The sequence below is a fragment of the Zootoca vivipara genome, chromosome 4 (genome assembly GCF_963506605.1).
Source record: "Zootoca vivipara chromosome 4, rZooViv1.1, whole genome shotgun sequence".
Classification (NCBI taxonomy): domain Eukaryota; kingdom Metazoa; phylum Chordata; class Lepidosauria; order Squamata; family Lacertidae; genus Zootoca; species Zootoca vivipara.
Window position 1 is genome coordinate 9,785,601 of NC_083279.1, and position 24,107 is coordinate 9,809,707.

A 24,107-nucleotide genomic window follows, 5' to 3' on the forward strand; every position below is an offset into this window, starting at 1 on the left:
TTAATTTGTGTGTCTTTTTTTATATCTCAGTCAGTTTTTATTTCTGCGAGCGCTGCAAAAATATTCTGACGACTACCTGTCCTCTGAAACTAGAACCAAAATTGATCCTTCTTCAGGGCCTAGGCTCATAACATACAGGAAAAAAAATTATTTTAGGCCTGGATGTGACCAAAGGGACAATGAAAATGGAGAAAATTATCCAGATTTGGAAAATGATGATTTGTTTGTTCGTAAGACTGGTGCTTCCCATGTGAATCCGGTAATCCTCCAAGGTTTTCAGTATCTTAAGCAAGGTCCTCAAATAGAAGGAGAGATAGTTCTCCAACCCAGAGACGATGAAACTGCAATTCCAGATTTGGAAAAAGATGATTTGACAGTTCGCAAAGCTCAGTTTCAGAAGAAAGAAGTGCCCTTATCAGGTGCCCCAGATAGATATTGGCCTGCTCTCTTTCCGGATCCTTGGAGTCTCCCACCAGAAATCCAGGCCAAATTTCTTTGTTTGCTTGAGAAGACAACAACAAGGGATGAGAGACAAAGTGGTGGAAAGATTTTATCTCCTTCTTCTTCACGGCAAAAAAAGGATGATATGTTGACCCGCAAGATTGAGCTGCTCAACGTAGGCGTCAATGTGCAGCCTATTAGTTTCTCTCCAGGAACATGCAGCAAAGAAGACATGGAAAAATGGGAGGCAATCAGAGAGGCCAGCAAAATCAGACACAAGAAAAGGCAAATGGTTGAAAGGTCAGCTCAAGGCCTTGCATGGATTGTGATTGTATCCAAAATATTCTGAAATGGTGTTTTGTTTTTGTTTTTGTTTAAAAAAGAGAGAACGAGGGACAGCAGCATCTTGCTTTCAACCACGCATGTCTTGGTGTGAAACTTCAGTCTGTGTCTTTGTATATTGTCCCATAAGTTGTCATGTTGGTTGTCAAGCTCATCAACAATACAAACCACATACTTCAGGAGTTTCAGGACTGTTTGATCACTGGACTAATGCAACATTCAAGAAAACATTTATTTAAAGGATCAGAAATAAACAGATTCAGCATAGCTGGTACTTCAAAGTATTTGTTTGCAGACATTCTTGGAAATGTGTGAATTTCAAGTGTAGGAGTGGCTAAATGGGTATAATATTTTTTTCTCCTTGCTCTACAACTGTTTAAGGGGTTTATATTCTTGTATCGAAAACACACCTATGGATGAACAGAAGCAAACGTACATGTGGATTGCTTCTCCTCTTTCATCCTCTTTCTCCACAGTCAACGTCTATGCGTTCTAAATAACCCTTTTAGGTATGCTCAAAGGTTGCTCACAGTGTGGCGCAAATATCTCATTCTGCAACCGCTGACCTTTCCCAGCAGTTTATACATAGTTTTGCTTCTAAATTGCTTCTGTCCCATTCTTGACTCAAAAACGAACTCCCAACTCAAAAGCACTTTGTGGAGCAATTATGAGTCTGTGAATTTAGATAGATAGATAGATAGATAGATAGATAGATAGATAGATAGATAGATAGATAGATAGGTATTTAGTAATCCCACTAAAATATTAACAAGTAACTCTGTCCCAATCCAGCCACTGAAATCTAGCCCTAATGTGGGAGGACTTTACAACCTGTTCAGAAGATGTTTGGATACTAGTGAGCATAATTTGCGGTTGTTGACAACACCTATCTTCATGAAGAAACAGTCCTGGGTCAATCTTAATGAGGTTTCTTATATTCACCTGGTAAAGTGTTTTCCATCTTGAAATACCCTCATCCATTTCATTCTACATGGAGCATTCATTAGTCCTTCAGCAAACTTTGTATGTTGTTTTTTTTTGTGTCCGCTGAGTAGTTCTAGAGCACCAATTATGCATGTTTCGTTGGAAAGTATAACTGCAAGCTGGTTGCATACTTAAGCTTAACACAGTTAACAAATTTTAAGGGACAATTAGAATTAAACATGTGAGGCACCTTACATTCTTCCTGAATCTCCCTGCCTTCTTTTGTGTGGGGCCTTCTGCTGCCAACCTCTCCTGCCTTCCTTTTAGTTATCCAAGAGCTGTGCTCTGTAAATGGCTCAAAAAGGCATGGGCTGAATCTTTGCCCTAACATATTACTCTGTGACTGTTTTTTAAATAGTTATGCAATGATTATATAAACAATTACTAGATACGAATCAGAGCTGTAACTGTGGCTGTATTTAATGTGTTAAGCTTCTGATATGTCTTCTGTGTGTTTGATAGATTAAGATGTGCAATGTCAAGATTTTGGGGCGGAACCCACCCATTCATATTTGCATTTTTTAGATTAAGTTTAAGGAAAGTTTCTAGGTATGCACATTTTGTGGTCCATACTAAACCACAAATAAAAAAGCAGGTGTAAGTATGTGTGTTGGCATTTGAATCTAAGAGTTTAAATTATTCTCAAAGTTCAGCCTAATATTTGAATTTTGAGATTGTCATAGGGTTTTCATATTCACATTACTTTAGCAACTTGTTCATTGTTTTAGTTCATATGTTCTACATAATGTTGTTGGCATTTTTTTACATATGGTGAAAATTGGAATGGGTAGTATGAACTTGTTTTGGTTTTCTGATTTCCCCTTCAGGCTGTTTCAAAAGATTACTGATGAGCATGGGTAAGTTTAATGAGAAAAGCATGGCAGAGCATAAAGATTCCAACTTAATGCAATGGATTAACCATGCAGCTTATGCATTTTCAGCACTGGCTAAGGACTTGTGCTTTGAGGCAAAATGTGCATGATGCTTCATACTTGAGTGCTTAATGGTTTGCACGGCAGTTTCTGGGATTCATTTAGGGCAGTGGCAGGAAATGGGGCCACAAGTCCAGCAACATCTGGAATGGCCACTAGTTCTCTACCCCTTGCCTAGGAGGAACTCTGATTGGCAAAGGTTTTGCATGTATGGAGGAAAATAAAACGAGGAGTTATAGTCTAACAGCTTCTTAAAACAAGCTGGGAACGTTTCATTGCTTGAAGCCTAGCATGTGGCACACTTCAGATAGAGTATGTTTAAATACTGTTTATGCAACCCACACTTCCCACAAGTAGCTCCTTAAACTAAATGAAAACTGACTTTCCGCCAGAGATGTTGATGACCAGCAACTTTGCTGAACCAATAACTTGTGCCTGAGAATGGGATGTACCGACAGCTGTGCCAGGAAATTTTCACAAGCAGTTTGATGGTGGTGTTTATAAGTATTTGTAGGTTTTCAGCAGCAGCCTGTTTGTACACAACCCCCGTTTTGGCCTTGGAGAAAGATTTAGTTCGTTTGACAAAAAGAGAACTTAAACTAGAAATATTGTGAGGCATCTAAGTGGTAAATATTCACACCAGGGAAAGGATTTTCATCTTTTAATAAGATAAATGGTAAAATTGGTATCCTTTAATAATACATTTTTTCTACTGTTTGGGTTTTGCCTGTTCCATGTGCCTAGAGAGTTTCTAAAATTGGGGAAATTATTTCACAAATGTTGACTACTAACAGCAAAGCCAGATGTGATGAAGTAAAAGTGCTTCTGGCACCAACCACAGCAAGCACACACTTTCATTTCTTCCATAACATATAGGAAAAAATACATAATGTGAGATTATGATGTCCTGGCTTTCCCTAGCTTTGGTGCACATCAGGGACATTCGTAATACAGTCGTACCTTGGATCCTGAACACCCTGGTACTTGGATGTTTTGGCTCCCGAACTCCGCAGACCCGGAAGTGATTGTTCCGGTTTGCAAATGTTCTTTGGAACCCAAACATCTGGTGAGGCTTCTGCAGCTTCTGATTGGCTGCAGGAGCTTCCTGCAGCCAATCAGAAGCCGCAATTTGGCTTTCAAACATTTTGGAAGTCGAACGGACTTCCGGAATGGTTTCCGTTTGACTTCCAAGGTACGACTGTACTTTGAGACTAATATGTGAGACATTGTACTATATCTTATATAGGGTGGGTGTGGGAGTGAGGTACATGATGACTACTCAACACACACCCCCCAAAATGGCCACATTTTATAGTTACATGTAGTTTGGCCATGAAACTAAATGTGAGAGTCACTGAGGAGGGCAACTGCACTCACATAGCTATAAAATGTGGACTTCCAGGATTCAGGTATTCTTAGATAATGTTTTAAGGTTGTTAGTCTTTTTAAAATCTCTAAGCACCCATTCTCATTTGGGGTGATGAGAAGTCCAGTAAGTTGGGTTATATCCACCAATTGCCCAGGAAGGCAAGGAAGCGTGTGATAGAATTCTGGGATAGCTCTGTGTCCCTTAGGCTCCTCCTCCAGTTCTTTTCCTGACTTCACCCAGGATAGAGCTTCCCCCGTATGACTCCTCTTCAGCATATTTTGTAATTATTATTCCTTCTTAGTTTTTTTTTCTTTTTAGTCTCTCATTCCCCCACCCCGCCCAATTCTCAAAGGAGGAAAGAAAAGGCCTTTGTATTCTCTATGAACTTTCTCTCTTCTGTTTGCCTAGCCTCTCTTCCACACAACTCCCTCTGGAAGGACAGCAAAAACTTCAACAAAGAAAACAACACTTGAGGCGGGTTGGGGAGGGGGGGAATTCAACACTTTTGCTGCCACCACCAAGGGGCCTTTGTGCAAGCAGTGCCACCAGTATCTAAAGAGCACTGGTTAGCAGCATCCCTGCCCATTCCATACCACTCCCAGCCAACAGAAATTGCTCTCATCCGGGGCAGCATTTCTCAGGACGCAGGATGCTTATGAGGGTTGCTGTGAGAGAACGTGCAGCAGAAGGCCTCAAAAGAAGAGACATTGACACATTGACCGTCACCCACAGTGATGATGCAGAGGAGGCCTGTGATGAGGGAGAGGGTCCCCTCCAGTTGGGTTTGTAGTCCTCAGTGTTTTCCCCATAAGGCACCATCTTACAGGCCAATTACTATTTTTGTACACAAAAGCACCTGCATTGTGCTCTCCCGTCTCCCAAGGGAAGCTTCCAGTTTAGCACTTCCTTCCCTCCTTTCTATAGGAATGAATTATCAGAAATATTAAGCAGCCAGACCTGGCAGATATCTCTGCTCAGCTGTTTCACCAGAGCAAAGAAGGGACATTTCAAAACCATTAAGGTCCTCCCAGGTTAGCCACCATATCAAAAACACCCATCCAAACATCCCCTTGGCGCCATCCCTTGTTCATCAGAAGGTGCTCATCAAGGCTGCACAGTCTCTCATGACCTTACAGCCTCATTCCAGTTTCCTCCATTTCCAATGAGGAAAACAAAGGCATGTAGCACTGCTCTTGTGCCCCTCTACACATGGAGTGATTGCAATTCCTGTGAGTATCTTGGCAAAGAAAGAAGAGGGAAGCTGTTTTCCTGAGGAATTCCCCATCTAGTCTTTTCATAATGAGGATTCCATGCCATTAGCATCTAAGTCTTATCTCCATCCTAGATTTACAATCTGAAACTCCAGAAGCTTTTCAGCCAGCTTCCAGATGAGCATCTGTTTTTACTGAATCCAAGCCAACTCTTTTTTTGTTGTTGTTCATTCCCCCCCCCCCCCTAATATGATGGATCAGGAATGGGCAAATAGCTTACAAAGCAAAAAGGTTATTAGCTTACCTCAAAAGCACTATAAATTACCCAACAGATTTATGGAGACACTTAAAACCTCAGTAGTAGAGACTTCACTGCCGGCACTGCTATTGAGATCTGTTATTCTCTGGAGTAATGATTCTCTTGAAGATGGGGAGTAGGGAGCAAACCAAGCTCTTGAAAAGAGTCATGATGCTTCTGCCTTGCCGCTCCAAATCACCACCACTTTTTCACAGAGCTACAAGAGCTGGCATCCCTCTTGCCCAATGCAAGGACTTGGATGACAAAACCCTTCATATGAGCTCTACCAGAATTGGCCTTCCTTGTTAAAATCTATAAGAACAGAGGTGACTGCTATCTGTGGAAGGTCCCCCCCCCCCCCCGGATAACTATAACAGCTCACAGAGTATCTGAATTGGAAGCCTTCTTTGTGAGAGAAAATGTGTGTAACTTCCACAAAGATAGTCAGATGATTCCAGCATTTATTCCAAAGGTCAGCTTGTTATACAAAGAACAAGAACTGATCCTACCACCTTTTTTTGTTTCCAACTTTCTCATCCAAGGCAGAGGATTTGACCTCCATCAAACTTACTCAGTCAGATGGATCAATTCCCTGTTGGTCTCTTTCAACCCTATACAGTATCTTTAGGTAAGAAAGTATCTAGTGTGACCTTGGTCCTAGGCTTAATCCTGCATCTTTCTAGCCTATGACACCAAGCCTTTAACAAAACCTTGCTGCATCTCATCACACTATTCAAGAGTAGCTTCACCAAGAAATGCCCTATTTGTGAAGATCTGCAGGGCCGCCTCATCAAAGTCTCTTTCCACAGTAAATCTTTTCCACTAGTCCTTTTTTACAACCTGACCCGCTTGAGTATCAAGCTAGCATAGTTTCTTATGAGAGAAAGATCAAATATTTAAAAAGTGAACCCACCATTTTTCTCCTGCCTCGACACAAGTAGTGTGTCAAGCTACAAGAAAGAAGATTCCACCTAAACATTAGGAAGAACTTCCTGACAGTAAGAGCTACCGTAGTCGACAGTGGAATTTGCTGCCAAGGGGTGTGGTGGAGTCTCCTTCTTTGGAGGTCTTTAAGCGGAGGCTTGACAGCCATCTGTCAAGAATGTTTTGATGGTGTTTCCTGCTTGGCAGGGGGTTGGACTGGATGGCCCTTGTGGTCTCTTCCAACTCTATGATTCTATGATTCTTACTGTTTTGGGAACTGTGTATACTATTTCTGTCTCAAGCTTTGCTGTGGGACAGAACTAGACAAGGTTTTCTCTGCTTTCCTGAGAAATTGGTGGCTATAACTCAGCATTTTGGATGCCTCACATACCTGCCAAGTTCCTGCCTGAAAAATAAGGGATCGGACCGGAAGTAGCAGACCGGAAGTAGCGCTGCCGCCATTTTGGAACTGGGCGGAGCATGCTCAGAGGTGACTTTTGATTCTGCTCTGCTCTGCCCAGTTCCAAAATGGCCACCGCGCCAGAATAAACCGGGGAAAAACAAAAAAATCAGTTTTGGCTGGGAACAGCTGGAAAAACGGGGGTTTCCCGGGGAATACGGGAGACTTGGCAGCTATGATGCATCATTCATCCCAACTAGAAAGAATATTCACAATGAGTAACAAACATTGCTTTCTAGTTATTATTTATCAGACAATCCACAACATAAAGCAAGCTATGAGAGATAGAGAGAGAGAGAGAGAGAGAGAGAGAGAGAGAGAGAGAGAGAGAGAGAGAGAGAGAGAGAGAGAGAGAAGAAGAGGAGGAGGAGGAGGAGACACCTTCCATTGTCCCCAAACCCAGTCCCAAAGAAAAATACACTTTGCACAGCAGTATTTTGAACTACATTCTTACTGTTTGTATGGGATTGTAGTTGCGGCAGACAGCTTTTGCATCCAGTATTTTTGTTGGAAAAGCAGGATGAAACAAATATTTGCAAACACTTATATGAGCAGATACCCTAACAACACTAAAATAATGAAAAATACAGAGCATGATTGCTACTGAAATACTGCTTAAAGGAAAGCTCTGGCGTTTACTTTAGATAATGCTATCAGATTATATGCATGTAGGTTGCCTTTGTTTGGGAGCTGAATGCTGCATTGTAGAATACAATGTGCATGAGCGTTTTGTGACTTTATTTCAATCTTGTCTAATGTCTCTCGTGGCTTTTTGGCAATGACCTTTGGAAATGGACTAGATTTGTAGTAAGTATTCCGATAACTCCACAATAAGTGGTTATATGCTGCCAAAATCAGCAAGGGTATGAAAGAGTACTAAAGACTTAGCTTGAATTTTCATTTCTTAATGGAGGTTACGTGTAATATATTTAGGTCTTCTGTTGCTTTAACCAAGTTAATAGTTGTAAAGTTGTTTGACTTCCTGGGGAAACTTTTGACTTGAGTAATTTATCCCCCCTATAAAAACCATTGGCTTGTAACAAACATTGTAAACATTTAAAAGTGCAAATACATTAGATTTTTAAGCCTTTTTAAACTTCATTCAGTAACTGGGGTGCAGTCAATGTTTCTATTATTTCATACAGTGTGATCCTAAGTATGTTTACAGAATAGTAAACCCCACTTGGTTTAATGGGACTTGCTCCCCAGTGTGTGTTGTTCAGAGTACAACCATAATATTTAACTTCCACCTTCATCGGCTGATATTGGGCTTTATGGTCTAGCCCTCTGTAAGCAGCTAAAGAGGGAGAAATTGTTTGTGATGACAGCAGGAAATGATTTGCCGCTAAACTGACATCACATAAAAAACCCAATCCTAGTTCTAAAGTATATTATCAATATCACAGTGTACTAGTGTACTGTGGCATATTCCTGTCAAGTGAAAAAACCCTGGTCATTAAATATAAACATCTGAGCACCAACAATATGAATGTATAATATCAAGTAATCACTTGCTGCTTTTAGTGCAGTTTGGTTTATTGAATGGATAGTTTAGCTCCCTCTCCAAAGGAATTGTTACTCCAAATTAAGGCAATTTGAAACTTTTAAACATAATGATGTGTTGACTCCTAGGAGCAAATCCTTGAATGATGTCAGTGCAGATGAGCTCCAAACGATCCGTCAGTTGCGTTACGAGGAGCTTCAGAGAATAAGGTCTCAGCTACAAGAACAAGATGAACAATGGCAAGATGTAAGTATTGTCACACAGCACCCCAATCTCCACGAGCAGTGCGAGATTCCAGGGGTTGCAGGAGCTTTCACTGTGTTTCCTTTTGGAAAAAGGGGCACAGTGGAGACTGCAGTGTCTTTATGATAGATGGTTTAATCACATATACACAACCTGTACCTGCTGTGGAGGGGGTTCTGAGCATCAGAGTCCAAGCTGTGCCAGCTTCTTCCAAAAGCAGCAGTGTCCCTGCTCTGCTGCTTACTTTTCCCTGAGAGTGGTCACATCCCACCTGTTCTAGCCTTGCTAACCTAAGCCTTGCTCTTTTGTAATGCACAAATAGGCCCTACTCACCTGTATCCTCACACCTAGGTCTTCAATCCTTTGACCCCCCCCCCCAGGCTCTCAGCTCAAAGGAAATTAGGCTGTCTCCAGTACCTTTGAACCCAGGTTGACATCACAGGATTAAGGGTGTCTGGTACATGGTCCAGCACACAAGGTTTGATTTAGATGGGCCCTCACACATGCCAATTAGAAGATTAACAGGGACTATTTATTATGCATCTTAAATATACACCCGGATTTATCTTAAACACACATGAGTCAAGCTATCTCCTCCAAGGAAATTAGCTTTGATACTCTCTAACCTTATCCTATAAATCTATAACCTAGAAACCCCCTAACCTATAAATATTGCATGAAGATCCTGCAACAGTTAAAGGGAAGCAAAAAGTGGATGGTACCAATTAGAATTCAGTGCTCCCTACTTTAAGGTAAAATGCATAGTTACTTTGCAAATAGTCTAATTCGGGCCTAAAATATAAAAAAGGAATGGGTGAGCACAGGAAGAGGTAAACACTCCACTCCCATTTATTCTTCCTTCAAATCTCTGCCCACTTGCCTTTAATTTGGGAGGGGTGTGGCAATTCCAAAGATCCAAAATTGATTTCTGGGCACCACAACTATGATATAGAATGGAATGTAAGAGGCAGGGGGCACTGAATTTGGCTTGGGAAAAGGACACTGCTGAAATTTAAGACATTCAGGTCCACCACTGGTCATGATTATGAACAGTTACTCAGTTTTAAGTCATGAGGAATCTAGAGTTCAAGTGGCCACTCAGGGTCGTCTCTAGGCCCGGGTCTGGTGGCGCACGCCCCAGGCCACCAGGGACACCGCTGTGCCCGCTGACAGGTGTGGCGGAGGCCTCCCCAGGCACGCCTCTCAGCTGTTCAGCGGCTTCAGGCCGCTCTCCGGAGGCGTGCGGGCCGTCGCAACAGGGGGCGGGCAGTGCCCCCTGGCCCAGGGCCGGCCCTACGGCCAGGCTGGGTTGCGCAGGGCTCCGGCCCTCCAGGCGGCAGCCGCACTGCGTGCTGTGCCCGCCCGCCACACTGGGAAACGGGGCGGGGCGGGGGCGCTGGAGAGATCCATCGGACCACAGTGCCAGGGTGCCAGGTATGCTTAAGACGGCCCTGTGGCCACTTCAAGATAGCACAGGACGAGAATTTGTATACCACTCCTTGGGGAAAAGGGAGAGGAATTATATTTTCTCTTGCAGATCATTTGTCTTGCACTAGGGACCCAGGTGGCACTGTGGTTTAAACCACTGAGCCTAGGGCTTGCTGATCAGAAGGTCAGCGGTTCGAATCCCTGTTATGGCGTGAGCTCCCGTTGCTCGGTCCCAGCTCCTGCCAACCTAGCAGTTCGAAAGCACGTCAAAATGCAAGTAGATAAATAGGAAACGCTACAGCGGGAAGGTAAACGGCGTTTCCATGTGCTGCTCTGGTTTGCCAGAAGCGACTTTGTCATGCTGGCCACATGACCTGGAAGCTGTACGCTGGCTTCCTCGGCCAATAATGCGAGATGAGCGTGCAACCCCAGAGTCAGTCACGACTGGACCAGGGGTCAGGGGTCAGGGGTCCCTTTATCTTTACTGTCTTGCACTACGAGACAAAGGGTTGCAAATGGCAAAAAGCGACTGTAGGGATGGCACTGTTGTCCGTGGGACAAAAGCAGAGGAATTCAATTCCCGGCCTAGATGGTTTTTCAAGAGGAGCCAAGGTACATTTTGGGATGGACCATTTCCCCAGCCAACTGAACTGTCATTCACATAATTAAAAAGAGCCTGTATTTCTATACTGTATCTAACAGGAAACAATAAAAAATAGTGTTCTAAACTGTTCTGACAAGCTAAATATAAAATACACACTTGTGTTCCTGTTTTGTTTGAACAAAAGTATCTTTAAAATTAAACCTCCATTGACCGTTGTTGTGAAAGGGAAGAGCACTGGCAAATTTACTTTTGAGACAGTGTGCTTCCTTTTCCCTTGCTTTAAAACATGAGACTGCTATCTTCTGCCCAGCTCTTTTAGAGAAATTTTTGCAGGAAGATACCTGAGAATGCAGGAACATTAGACATGTAGAGTGAAATTGGAGCACCTGAGCATCCAGTCAGAATGAGCACTCTTGGATAGGTAATGAGATCCGTGAGCATTCACAGTAGTAGCTCTTACCAAGGTCTGTAGCAAATGCAGTGTTCATTTGCCTGATTTGTACTCAGGATTTGGCAAAATGGAAAAGCCGCCGCAAGAGCCACACTTCTGATTTGCAAAAGAAAAAGGAGGAGAGAGAAGAGATTGAGCGGAGAACTTCTGAGAGTTCCGAAAGGCGCGGCAAATCTCTGAGAGAAATGCAGAGGGACAGGTAACGTTGGCAAACAGTATTCAGCATTTCGAACAGCTCCGTCTGTTTTTTTAGAAGTAGGTTGCACAGAGTTTAAATGGCTTCCTTTGTAGAAAGGGTTATTAGAATGGAGACAAACACCTTTTCAGCACTCAAGTGCGACTACTTTATTTCAGTCTTCAGCTTTTCCTCCACGGTTACTGATTTCTTCAGTACTTAAGAAGTGATTAAGATGTTTTCTGCTAATAAAATGATTTTCACTGTATGTTAATCACCTTAGCAGAATTTTTTTTAAAGGAGTGAATAATTAAGCTCCAATTTAAGTTTAAATTTGTGGATTTAAACTGATCCTAAAACTATTTGTGTGAAGTAAGACCCATTGATTACATTGTGACTTGTTTCTAAGTATGCCTACGATAAGCGTATTTGTAGTTGTGCTTCTAGCTGATAGGGTGAGGTCTTTCTAGATTATTAAATAACCCTGATATTTATCTATCTGAGATATTCTTGGTACAATACGACAAAGGCTTTTGCATGTCTTTGTCCCAACTCAACAGTGGAGTGAATGCAGCGTGTTCCCAGTGGAATCAGAAGCAAATGAAAGCCTTTATTAAGACATAGCAAATAAAATGGCAACTGAGAGATGCCCATATTGAAATATCGCTAGGTTTTTTAATTAAATAAAACCCTTTATTTGAAAAGCCTACATTGAACCACAATAAAACATACGAGCTGCAGTACATGATCACAGCATAATCCTGAGAGTAAATCTCAGTGAACTCAATGGGACTTACCTTCTCAGATAGTATTGCAGGATTGCACTATATATTAGACACCTAGCCATAAGAAATGTCTTCTTAAATGTGCCAAAGAGAAGGTTATTTGTGGAAACACCTAGCATTCTGAAAATATACATAGTACTATATTTATGTAAAAGAGAGAGAGAGAGAACTGTGATCCCTGTTTAGGAGTGCACGGATTAAGCTTTTATAATAGCCGCAAACCTTTCTACTGTTCTGTCTTCACTTCAGAGTACACCTAATAGCAAAATGATGACTGAAATCCCACCTGTTCTTTATGTCACTGATGTCATAATGCACTTTCTCCCCCCCCCCCCTTAGGGAGGGCAGAGATCAAGGGCTCTATAGCAGCGCTGAGCATCGAGCGGAAAACAGGCGAATGTATTTGTCAAATGACGATGTGTTTAGTGGAGAGCAAATTCCTTCAAGGCCTTCAAAAGAGCACCTTGTTGAAAACTATGCTTCCCGCTCCTTGAAGAGTGAAGAAAACAGTCAAGAGAGCAATAAAGAAACTGAGAGCTGTGCAAGAATTGACTCTCTGGCTCCACCTAAGAGTATGGCAGAAGAAAGGCACCAGCCCCCTTTGTCAACATATCATTCAGTAAATGCACCAATTGGGTCAGCTCGGGTTTCAGCTTCTCTCCCAAGAAGTTACCAGAAAACCGATACTGCCAGACTAACGTCTGTGGTTACACCTAGGCCCTTTGGTGTCCATTCGAGAGGAATCTCATCACTTCCTAGGTCCTTTACGGTAAAAAAAAAGTCATATTCCTAATGTCTCTGTAGGTAACTCTTCTGAATAAACTCAAAGGAGCTTTCACTTCCCCCCCACCATGTAGAAATGCTTCAACTGTGTTGCAATAACAATGAGTAGTTTACTTGGTCTAGTGCCTAAAACATATAGACAGATGTTTCTGTATAAACTAATATTTTGGGGGAAATGGTATTAAATTGTTTCACCTCGTAGAGACTTGCAACAGACATAGCAATGAAGTTGCTGCTAAAGGAGAACACAGCAATAAATGCATTTTGTGCTGCTGCTTTTCAGTGGATCTGTGTCTCTGTTACGTTAGGCTACCCCAACTCATGATTTTAAAGGGTTTAATTTAATTACTTTCATATGTTGCAGCGCAGGCAGTTTATTCCTTGAATATTTTACTCTGACCAAAGCTATATAATTTTTGACTTTTGGAAATCTACTCTAATAGCGATGATGCCAATCAGTAGCAGGCAAAGGGTCTGAGAGAACATGAGGAAGAAGGCAAACATTTAGGGCAACATGTTGAAACCAATTGTAAATAATAATTTTTTTTAAAAAAACCACCCACCAACTATTACCTCCTTTCCTAGATGGATGACGCCCCAAAATATAATGGAGAAGTAGATGTGTCCAAGAGAACTCAGTATGCATTCACCAGCAATTCACTTTCTAAGCCAGAAGCTGGACAAAGCCAATCTATAAGTGACCTAAGAACTGCTGAGGATAAGACTTGGACAAGATACTCATCTGCTGAGGACAAGACAAAGGCAAGACAATCGCCTACAGAGAATGCTACCATTGCGAGCGAAGGTGCAGATGTTAATCACTTGGGCCCTAAATCAGAGCATCATACTGCCCATGACTCAATTGCAGCTGGATCTTCAGCAGCAGAACAAACAAGCCACCCAGAGACTGAGGTTTCAAGAGCGCAAGTGAGTATGGAGAGATGCTAGCATTTACACATTGTAATGCTTTGTTGGATGTTGTCTGTGTGCTAGGAGCAGTGAGCACAGGAAGGTATGCGTGGTCTCTTTCCAAGGTGAACTGTAATTTTACATTTGGCAGGTGAGACTAGGGTAGGAGGAAGTTCTTTCAGATAAAGAATGGAAAATAAGGCAGCAGCATTGGCTAGGGCAGTTCAAGAAAGATTTAGCCTGATGAATAGAGTTATTTAGATTCAACACACACACAATGCATGCTAGTAAATTTTGCCTGCTAGTAAATCCCTTCCAGAAAAGTTAGAGCAGTGGCTTAGGGGAGTAGGGCCATGTCAATAGTTTCCATGAGGATTTTGGATTTTTGCAGGTGTAGAAATAATTTCTAGAAGTAGTATGGCAGTAAATTAAAGATAATGGTCCATATTTTCTAAATTAAGGAACTCATCTGTTGGTGTTTAATCTTCGATCCTTCCGTTAAATTTGTAGCTGGTTTAGTTGCGCTTTTTAGTGGTGTTTGTACTGTTTTCGTAAAGTCGCTTGCAATATGCAAGGCAGGAAAGGCAAGCTGCAAGTGTTTCAAGTGAACCTGCACAAAAAGATTGATGTGGCATTAGCAAGGCAGCATAATGAAATTCTTGGGCAAATAATAGATAAACAATAACTGAAATTGCCGTGTTTGGGTTGAAGCCTGAATTACTGAAGGCAACAGTGGGTTCATTCATCTTCCCAAGACACATTGCGGATTTAATTGATGTCCTGACGGATGTGGGCCTGAAATTATTCTCCAGTTTGTAATATAAACATGCAATTGTTGGGTGGCTTGTTCTGCTAGTTCTGCATTCACAATTATTTGCAACACTTTAACCAGGTGTTGCGGATTATCTGACTTTCCCCCTGCAGTCAGTTTAATAATATAGTACATTTCCACCCTGGAAGGGCAAATGTCTTAAGAAGAGATTAGCTTTGAACATTTGTTTATAAACTTGCTATGTATTGTTCATCTCCCTTTTTTATTTTTCTCTATCTTTTTCTTGCTACTCCCAGCTCATAAACTCTTTAGCTAAACTTTGAAGTGAATCTCCTTCCATCATTCTCTTTTCAAACTGTTTCTGCAAACGCTGACATCTTGATCCACAGACTAAATAAGCACATGCGCCTGGGAGAAGATGTCTGAGCTTGTCTTCCTAGCTCTTCCCATTGATAAGAGAAAACTGAACAGCTGTAGGCTTACCATATTTCAAAAAGTAAAAACCAGGACACCCCAAAACTTTTGTAGATAAACCTAAAGGTTGTTGAGCTTCTTGTACAAGAACGCCAAAAAACCCCATGATTTTTCTATTGACTTGCCTAAGATCCACGAGAGAGTGCCACCTTTCATAAATTCCCACCAGACGTCAATTCCGCCTTTGAAATCCCAGTAATGTACGGGGAAATCCAGACTTATGGCGGCCCTAACAGCAGAATGTCTCTTCATCAATGGCAAATGCTGTGGCACAAACATCACTTGGATGTATAATTCTGAGCATGAAATTGCCCCACTGCTATGGGTTTGCAGTCTCACAAGTTATAAAAGTGATTTAACTCCAGCTTCAGAAACTAGAGCTTTTTAAAAGATGCTGACAGAAGCTGTTGTGCCCCCATCATTCCTCACTTAGAAATGTAAAATTAGTGTCAGCAGCCAGAACTTTGGTACCCTTGTATCCTGCAACACTTAATGACTATCCACTTAGTGAGTAGCATTCCTTACTTTCCTTATAAGTATTATTTATCTTAGAGCAAGGAAATGTTAATTAGACCCTGGGATGTGATCCATCAAGCAACTTTCCCAGACAGTTGTTTAATCCCTAGGTGTGGCTTTTTTAAAAAAGTGTTTTCATTTCAACCTATATCTTAAAACAAATCTTAATGCAACCCTTTCCTAACTTTTCTAACATTTTTTTCTTAAATTGATCGTCATTTGGGAACCCAAATACAGTGTAATTGTATTTGCAATTTTGCAAATTTTGCAATTCTAAGCATCTGAAATATATATCCCAACTAGCACAATAAATGCGGGAGGAGTGTCTTGAGTGATGCATATCCTGGTGATTCAGATCACATTCACACTATGCATTTAAAGAATCATGGGAACTGTAGTTCATTAAGAGTGCTGGGAATTGCAGCTCTGGGGTGGGTAAACTACGGGTCTCAGGATTCTTTGTAGGAAGCCATGTGCTTTAAACGTTTGGTGTGGATGCGACCTCAAAGATGGGGAAGCCCAGCCTCTGTGCATTTTCCCTTTCCCTTTACCCCACAAATTTAGTACATTGGGTCAGACAAAAGAGCTCTCTGAGCCAGCATCCTGTTCCCCACTGTGACCAGCTAGATGCCTCTGGGAAGGCCATGTGAAGGCAACAGCCCCCTCCTTTTGTTCCCAACAAACATTTATTCCCAGTCAACTTATTCTGAAAGTTGCAAGGAGATTGTTGATTGCCTGTTTAGCTGCTGAAATGCAGGTACGGTTTGAATAAAAGGCAATAATTCGTTTGTGCTTGAGCCTCTGGGAAGCAGAAATTTGAGCCTGGGTGCAATTCAATGCACTAAATAATACCCCAAGACTAGAATTGTTTCTGCTGCTTAGACAAAGATAGCACACATTGATTGGGGGAGCGTGCATTCAAATGCATTCAGTGAGATTTAGAAATCAGACTACACTTTATGGCAAGGGTTTACTCTTATCTTAAATGTTTCCACTTGATTATATTTATCTTCTCCCAACCTGCAACATCAACACCCTTTCCCCTTAAGGTAGAGGTGGGAACCCTCCAGGTGTTGCTGGACTCCCACCATCCCTGGCCATCGGCCACACCAGCTGGGAATGGTGGGAGTGGTAGTTCAACAACATCTGGAGGGCTGAAGGCTCCCCATCCCTGCCTTGAAGCTTTTTCCATTCAGACTTGCTCTCTGTTGGCTGTGAAGATGTTTATCCATTTCATCATTTCCTTTGTGCTTTAATGCCACCTTTAGGATAGGGCCAGGAGAGGAATAAGTGGGTGGGTTACCTTTTGCAGCCACATTCCCTCATGGGCACCCTTCTGGGGGCCGCATGCCTGTGGTGGATATGTAGCCAGCCAGAGGCAAAAGCAGCAGGTGTTCCTCTTCCATTTTGTACAGTAAGGGTACATTGCAGCCACAGAAAAGTATCAGGTTTGTACATGCAGCAGGGCTGGTGAACGGCCTGGGCTGGCCACAAAGGGAGCCATGGAAATCCATTTTGGATCTTTGGCTCTGAGTTTCCCCATCCACAATGCACAGTGGTACCTCTACTTATGAATAACTCTACTTACGAATATTTCTACTTACGAATGGAGCTCCGTCCGCCATCTTGAATGCGGTTTAGATAGGATTTTTTCTACTTACGAATTTTTAGATAGGGTTGCTTCTACTTACGAATTGTTTCTCCCAATGCATTCCTATGGGATTCGACTTACAATTTTTTTCGACTTACAAATGTGCGTTCGGAACGCATTAAATTCATAAGTAGAGGTACCACTGTAAATAAACACCCCAGCGGCCAACATAATTTAAGTTTTCTCTTCTCTCGGGCACTTGATGGCCCATGATGGGCTGTTGTTAATAATTATTGATTTGTATTAGGTTTAGTTTTATCTTCAAGTTTTGATTTTGTTCATTTTCATTAGGGGTGCGTAGTGAAGTGAGGTGACAATATTCTCCACAAACTGTCAATTCTAATGTAAGAACCAGTTTTACAACCCACATTTTAAAAAAATCTAGTAAATAATAAGTCAAGCTGTGATATTGCCAGTGTAAGTAATGAACAATGATTGAATGAAAATTCTCTAATATTCTCATTAATCGAGAATATTCTCAAGAGTATTCTCCAAATGATTATTCTTGAGAATTTAACATCACTGGGGGTGGGGGTGTAGTATTACATGTATTCATGGTTTCCCTTTTGGATTTTTTACCTTCCTCATCCACAGCAATGTTCAGGGAATCTTAGTAAGACAGCATTCTTGCTCTAGCCCAATATCAGACCTCAGAGCATGAAGGAGGCTCAGTACCAGAACCTCCACTCAAAGTATGGAAGCTGATAATAAGAATCGTGATAAGTGTGCCTCGGACTGTGTATGTACCAGCATCCAGGAGTTGGATCCAGAGATCCTGTGAGCAGTTTGCTCCCTTGCACACACCACAGACTGATCCCTTTCCCTCTGCCTCCTCCTGTGAGCAGAAGGATCCAAACCCTTCTGTCTAGGTCATGTAGAACTACTCTAATGATTTCAATATCCCTGTGAATGCCTCTGTATAAAAAAATTGGTTGGTTAATGAAGTTGGGTACCCCCAGCTGGTTCTCCTTCAATCCAAGCTTGATTCAAGTGTGCAGAAATAAAACGTTCTGCTGTATGTGTGGCTTGACTTGCCCTGTGCTAGAGTGATGACAGGAAGGCATGAAAAGGATTAAGCACCCTTCCTTTGAGCTGTGGATCCACCCGCTCACCCCCCCCCCAAAAAAAACTTTTACATTCACACTAATCAGGAGATTTGCCTCTAGGAAATGCACCAGAATGTCTTCCACCTGCTATATGGTTAGTGAGTGAGTTAATCTAGGGTTGCCATAGGGTTCAGCCTTTTATTATTATTATTACTAAGGGTTTTCTTGGTTTACAAAGAAATGTGCAATGTCTCTCTCAGCATTTTTACAAATCAGTTTCATTTGTTGAGACATTGGTGAGGAGAGGGGAAGGAAAGTAGATGGGGGGAGGGTGGGGTGACAATGTTTCTATTTTCCTTAATAAGTGTGTGGGGTCTTTGTCAGCGTCGCTTGTGTAGGTTCTCTGTTGTTCACTTGTTTTCCTTTGATGGTGAGAGATGTTGGGGTTGGCCTAGGATATGGTTGTTCCTTTGTGGTTGGCTGTGGTGGTCTTTGTTTTGTGTGTGAGTGGGGTGGGTGGGTGTTTTTGGGTCAGGTTAGCCATATTGATTTGTATGCTGTTGGTGGATTTTTATCATTGTCTTGTTGGGCTGTGTATGTGATAAAGGGGAACCATACCGGGGGTGAAGCCATCTTCTTCTATTTGTCCCCCCTTTTTTTTACAAAGTTGTTGAGCTTTTTTGTTTGTTTGTTTTGGGCAAAGTTGTTGAGCTTTTTTGGGGTGGGGGGGAATTCCCCCTCCCCAAAATCAACACTTCCAGCCTGCCATTGGCTGCCATTCTCTCGGATTTTCCCAAACATTTTAAACCAATGTCTTCCTCAACAATGCTTTCAGATTTGAACCCTCCAGTCTTTGGGGGAGAGGTGTGCTAATGTTTTGATATTTACATAATAGTTGGGGTGTATTGAACCACATGAAGCTACGAACATGAGTTTGACCAAACTGCGGGAGGCAGTGGAAGACAGGAGTGCCTGGCGTGCTCTGGTCCATGGGGTCACGAAGAGTCGGACACGACTAAATGACTAAACAACAAATTGAACCACACATGATCCCAAAATAAAATAAGACTACCAGTAGCTGCTATCTACTGTGACTAGGTTCTACCTCCACTGTTGAAGGCCAGTACCAGTTGCTAGGAGGAACCCCAAGTGGCGAGGGTGCTATGGCACTCAGGTTCTGCTTGTGGGTTTCCTATATGCATCAGTTTCGTCACTGTAAGAAGATGATACTGGACTAGATAGGGCTTCTGGCCTGATCTGGCAAGCTCTTCTTCAGTTCAAATTTTAGGCCTCTAGATCATGTTAATACCTGTCTGACTTGGGGAGGGAGGGAGGGAGGGAGGTTGGTTGGTTGTGGCGTATGTGTGTTGGTTTTTGTACCATGAAAATGCAGCTTATCTTCAAATACAAAACATACTCATGGGTACCAAATGAGCTTCTGTCAACACATGGATTATTGAGACATATGAATGGGCGACTCTCACCGCCAAATGTGCCTGGAGTGTTTTTTAATCTCGAGTTAGTCTTCATTTGCTGAATGCAAGAGGCAGAAGTAAAAGCGTACAGTTTTTTTTGAGCAATTGAACAGCCTGTCATCACTGGTATGCGTATCAAAGGGTTAACTTTCTGTCCGCTGAAGCACTTCTTAACAAGTCTTATCAGCAAGGCCCAAGTATTTATAGGAATGCAACATTTAAAATTAGCTGCCAAAGTAAAGCACTAGCTAGCCTTTTTTTAGTGCAGAGAACACTTCTGTCTGCTTGATAGATAATTTAATAGCCCGGAGCGCACATTGTAAGTTGCCTCACCTATTTAATGGATAGACTTTCCTCCATGTAGGAGCCTGTGACACCAGATACTGCAGTATCATGTTCTATTTAATTTTTTTTTTTAGGACCAGTACAGTGATATGAGAATCAGTATAAACCAGAGACCGGGTAGCAGTCGGAGTTTTGGGTTTGCTGTGCACCTGGATCCTTCTGGAGTCTTTGTGAAGTCAATAGAAGAAGGTAAAAATTCCCATGTAAACTCTTAATGTGCTTGCCTTGAGAAAGTTAATTGGAAGGCAAGCAATTGATCTAAATCGATCTGAAGATTTCAGGTTGCACATTCGGGTGGGAAGGGTGCTGGAAAAATAAAAACTGTTGTGAATAGTAGAGAATGCTCTAAGATTAATTTGTATTCTTTTTATTTGCATGTGTGATTGATTCTGCTGTCAACTGTAGATCTCCAGTAGCAGCCAGGGAAAAAATGTCCACCACCCCCCCAAGTGTTTAGAAGGTCTATATTGCACTGCATTAATTTTCTCATATAAATGCATTGCACTTTTAAAAATAATTTGCATGCAAGGAAGAAAGTAAGGTTTGTCTTTGATGTAGTTAAACATATTGACAACAGTGTCAATAAATTATTAGTTGTCTTTGAATAAAATAATGATGGTTGTTTTTTTAAAAAATAAATTTTATTTCCTTTTGTGACAAAAACAAAACAATGCATGACATCATAAACATATAAGTAAGAAATCATGATGATCATTATGAGAAATTATGGCTATTAAAAGAAAATAGCCAAGCTTTAGCTGAGCTAGAATTTAAAAATTATCACCTTTTCATATTCAAGTAACACCCTTCCAACACTTCAGAGGAAATAAATGATGTCTCTTATACCAGCTCTTTCACTTGCATGAATTTTTTGTGAAGAAATTATATAAGTTTTTCGGCAGTATTGCTTTTACTTTGTTGTAAAGCATCATTAATTTACAAAACTTTCTTCCCCCTCCCCACTCTTAAAACAACAAAAAAGGATTATTTCCCTAATAGAAACTGTAGTTTGTCTTTCTGGCCTCCCAAAAGGAATTCATTAGAGCTCTTCAACAATGAAGCATGCCATAGCAAAAGGAGTAGTAAAGGTTTTTCTGTAATTTACTAAGCAGTGAGATTAAGATATTAATAATTAAAGAAGCTCAGGGTCTGACCTACAAGTCTGAGACAACTCCTGAATCCGTGAAACTTAGCACAGGCAAAGTTGATTGTGGTGCTTTCAGTACAAGTAGAGGCCATGAAGTTATAGATTCAGGCATTCAGCTGTCACCCTCTTGTCACCCTCCAAGTCAGGCTATTGGTTTATTTGCCCACTGCTGTGTGCACATATTGATAGCCGCTCTCCCAGGCCTAAAGCAGAATAAGTTTTATTATTTATCTTTTAAAAGTCCAGTCCCTACTGCTTCTCCAAGAAAACTCAGAGTGGCACAAACAGCAATAAAAACAAACAGAATTGCCAAAGCACCACAATTTACATTCAGATTAATGAATTAACGGCATCTACCCTGTTTAACAAATTCCAGCAACAAACTGAGCCGGCCAAATTGCACCATTAATCGTAGAATCAAAGAATTGTAGAGTTGGAAGGGACCCTGAGGCTCATCTAGCCCAATCCCATGCAATGTAGGAATCTCAGTTAGATCATACATGGCCAATGGCCATCCAGATTCTGCTATCAAAAACCTATCAAAATTTTGCTATCAGAATTGAATACCTTTTTTAAAAGACAATTCTTCGCCAGCCTCCTGAAAAGCAGTATAGCAACAGGCCTCCTGAACCTCACTTGGCAAGTCATTCATTGGAGTAGAAGCTCCATTAGGAAAGATCTCAACCTATAAAACCCTTAATGGCCAGCGCCTTGAATACAGCCCAGAAGCTAATGACCTCTCTCAGCAGCTTCATGCATATATTAAGAAGCATGGAGAAAAACATAGACCCTTACAGAACCCTAAATGGCACAGGCCATGGGGAAGAGCTTTCAGCTTGACCTGGTAACCATTTGACAACCTGCGCAGATCTTTAAGCTTAGGTTTTATATGCTGACAAGGTCTCACTTCTGTCAGCAATTGCATTGCAGCATTCTATGCTAACTGCAGCTTCTGTATCAAGTGCAAGGGAAGCCCCACATATTGTGCATTGCAGTAGCCCAGTCTTAAAGTAACCATATTAGACAATTAACTATAGTTACTCAGCTTCAAGGTGGTCCAAAGATAGTTTGCTAAACAGAAGTCATATCCCTGCTTCTTTATGGCCAAAGGGAGGCATTCTGTAGTGTCCTTGGCTCAACAGAAGCCGAGACAGTTGATTTATCAGACAGGATAAGCAATAATCAAGATAATGGGCCATTGAATCCATTTCCCCCCAGAGATTTTGCCTACCTCCTCACAGCCAATCAGCTGAAAGGTATCCAATTAAACAGGACAAACAGACTCTCTAATCCAAAATTCCTCCGGACTCCTGCGAAGTTCAAGTTGGAGCTGATCTAAGTAATTTTATCTGCAAAGTGCTTTGCAAATAGGTCACAACAGGGTTCCATGACATCATGTAACATCTGCTCGCCATGATGTAAAAGGTCCTTCACAACATGGAATAGCTCTGCTGGATAGCACTGAGCAGAGAAGTCTTTTGCAGAACTGTTGTCTGAGACCTTATTAGTTGAAGATGCTGGGTGTGGCACCTGGAACTTTCTGCATTAAAACCATGTTTGTACATTGAGCTATGGCCTCCCTAGCTTGGTTCTTATACACTGAAATGTGCTTTAGAGCCAGTGTGGCATTAACTTGGGCAGGAGAACACTGGATTCAGGACTCCATTCTGGTAAAGTTGGTCTGGCAAGTTCACTGTCTATGTTGCAGATGAGTTAGAACAGGGATGCCCAAAAGGTAGACCGTGGTAGATCTCGGGACCCTCCCGCCATCTAAAAAAAGCTCAACTTTTTTTTAATAGTGGGAGTAGATCTCAGTCTCTTGAAAGTTGGGCATGCGTGAGTTAGAATAAAGCTGAGTAACATCACATGTCAGCTCCTTGGGAGAAAAGATGGGAAGCAGGTGTGGGGTTGGTGATAGAAAAGCTTATTAAAATTCCACCCCAGTTGGTTAGCATCCGTCTTGGGAGACAATGGAGGACTGCGCCTTTGAGGGTGCCTATTAAAAAAAATCTCATTTCATAACTTGGAACTGATACTGGCAAGTGCTCCTGATCTTGGGTGGGAAAGTGCTCTGAAGTGTTCACACTTCTCTGCTGTGCTTAGCAACATGGTTGAAAACCAATGTAAACAGAGGAAATACGAGTGTGTTTTAAAAATGTTCACAGAGGCAATATAGATAACAAGTTGCAAAACAGCAGTGATTCTCTGGCGGGTATGGTAGGGTGGCATATTAGAATTATGTAGGATCATTTGTTGCTTTTGCCTTTTTAGCGTGTTTTTTAATGTAGGAGAGGAGGAGATCCTTGTTCACAATTTGCAAAACCAAGAAACTGCCACACCACCTTAACTGCTTGGCTTTGTATTCACAACAAACCTTTATGCCTATAAAAATACCAAACTATTCTAGTCCTGTCAATTAACTATCAATAAATGCTGTATAAAGCTGAGTCATTATGATTATTTGTACCTCTTGTGTCTTTGAATTAATCCACACTTTTAAAGCCATGGTGCACCTGTAGCAGCACATCTAGGCACCTTCATCTGCCCCAGCTGCAACAAAACATGTCTCTTCCATGCCAGTATCTACAGCCACAGCAGGCACTGTAACTCTCCAATGGTTTGACTTCACCCCCAAAGGCACACTCCAACAATTACTTGCATAGAAGTAGTTCTTAGGCACAAGAAAAGACATATTGTATGTTAAATATGAATGACAAGTCCTGATAGTTATTCAGTGGCTTCTAAAAAAATCCCCCCATTGTCTTTCCAAGGCACTCGCAGCAACTCTCACAAAGATAAAACATACCAAAAAAGTCTTAAAAGTAACATAAAAAATTA

The 24,107-nt window shown here is 41.7% G+C and overlaps 1 protein-coding gene across 8 annotated transcripts in view; it reads left to right on the forward strand.

Annotated features, from left to right (window-relative positions):
• The window catches only part of LMO7 (LIM domain 7), a 144,048-nt gene that overhangs the window by 94,176 nt on the left and 25,765 nt on the right, over positions 1-24,107 (forward strand). For 5 of the 8 annotated variants that reach the window (XM_035115708.2, XM_060273330.1, XM_035115705.2 and 2 more), the window contains 7 exons: positions 31-741; positions 2,595-2,624; positions 8,594-8,711; positions 11,248-11,390; positions 12,491-12,920; positions 13,520-13,861; positions 20,197-20,311. In XM_035115708.2, the coding sequence (XP_034971599.2) occupies positions 31-741; positions 2,595-2,624; positions 8,594-8,711; positions 11,248-11,390; positions 12,491-12,920; positions 13,520-13,861; positions 20,197-20,311 (1,889 nt within the window). The remainder of the gene's footprint in view (positions 1-30; positions 742-2,594; positions 2,625-8,593; positions 8,712-11,247; positions 11,391-12,490; positions 12,921-13,519; positions 13,862-20,196; positions 20,312-24,107) is intronic. The other 3 variants (XM_035115711.2, XM_035115712.2, XM_035115713.2) reach the window with 2 other exon arrangements.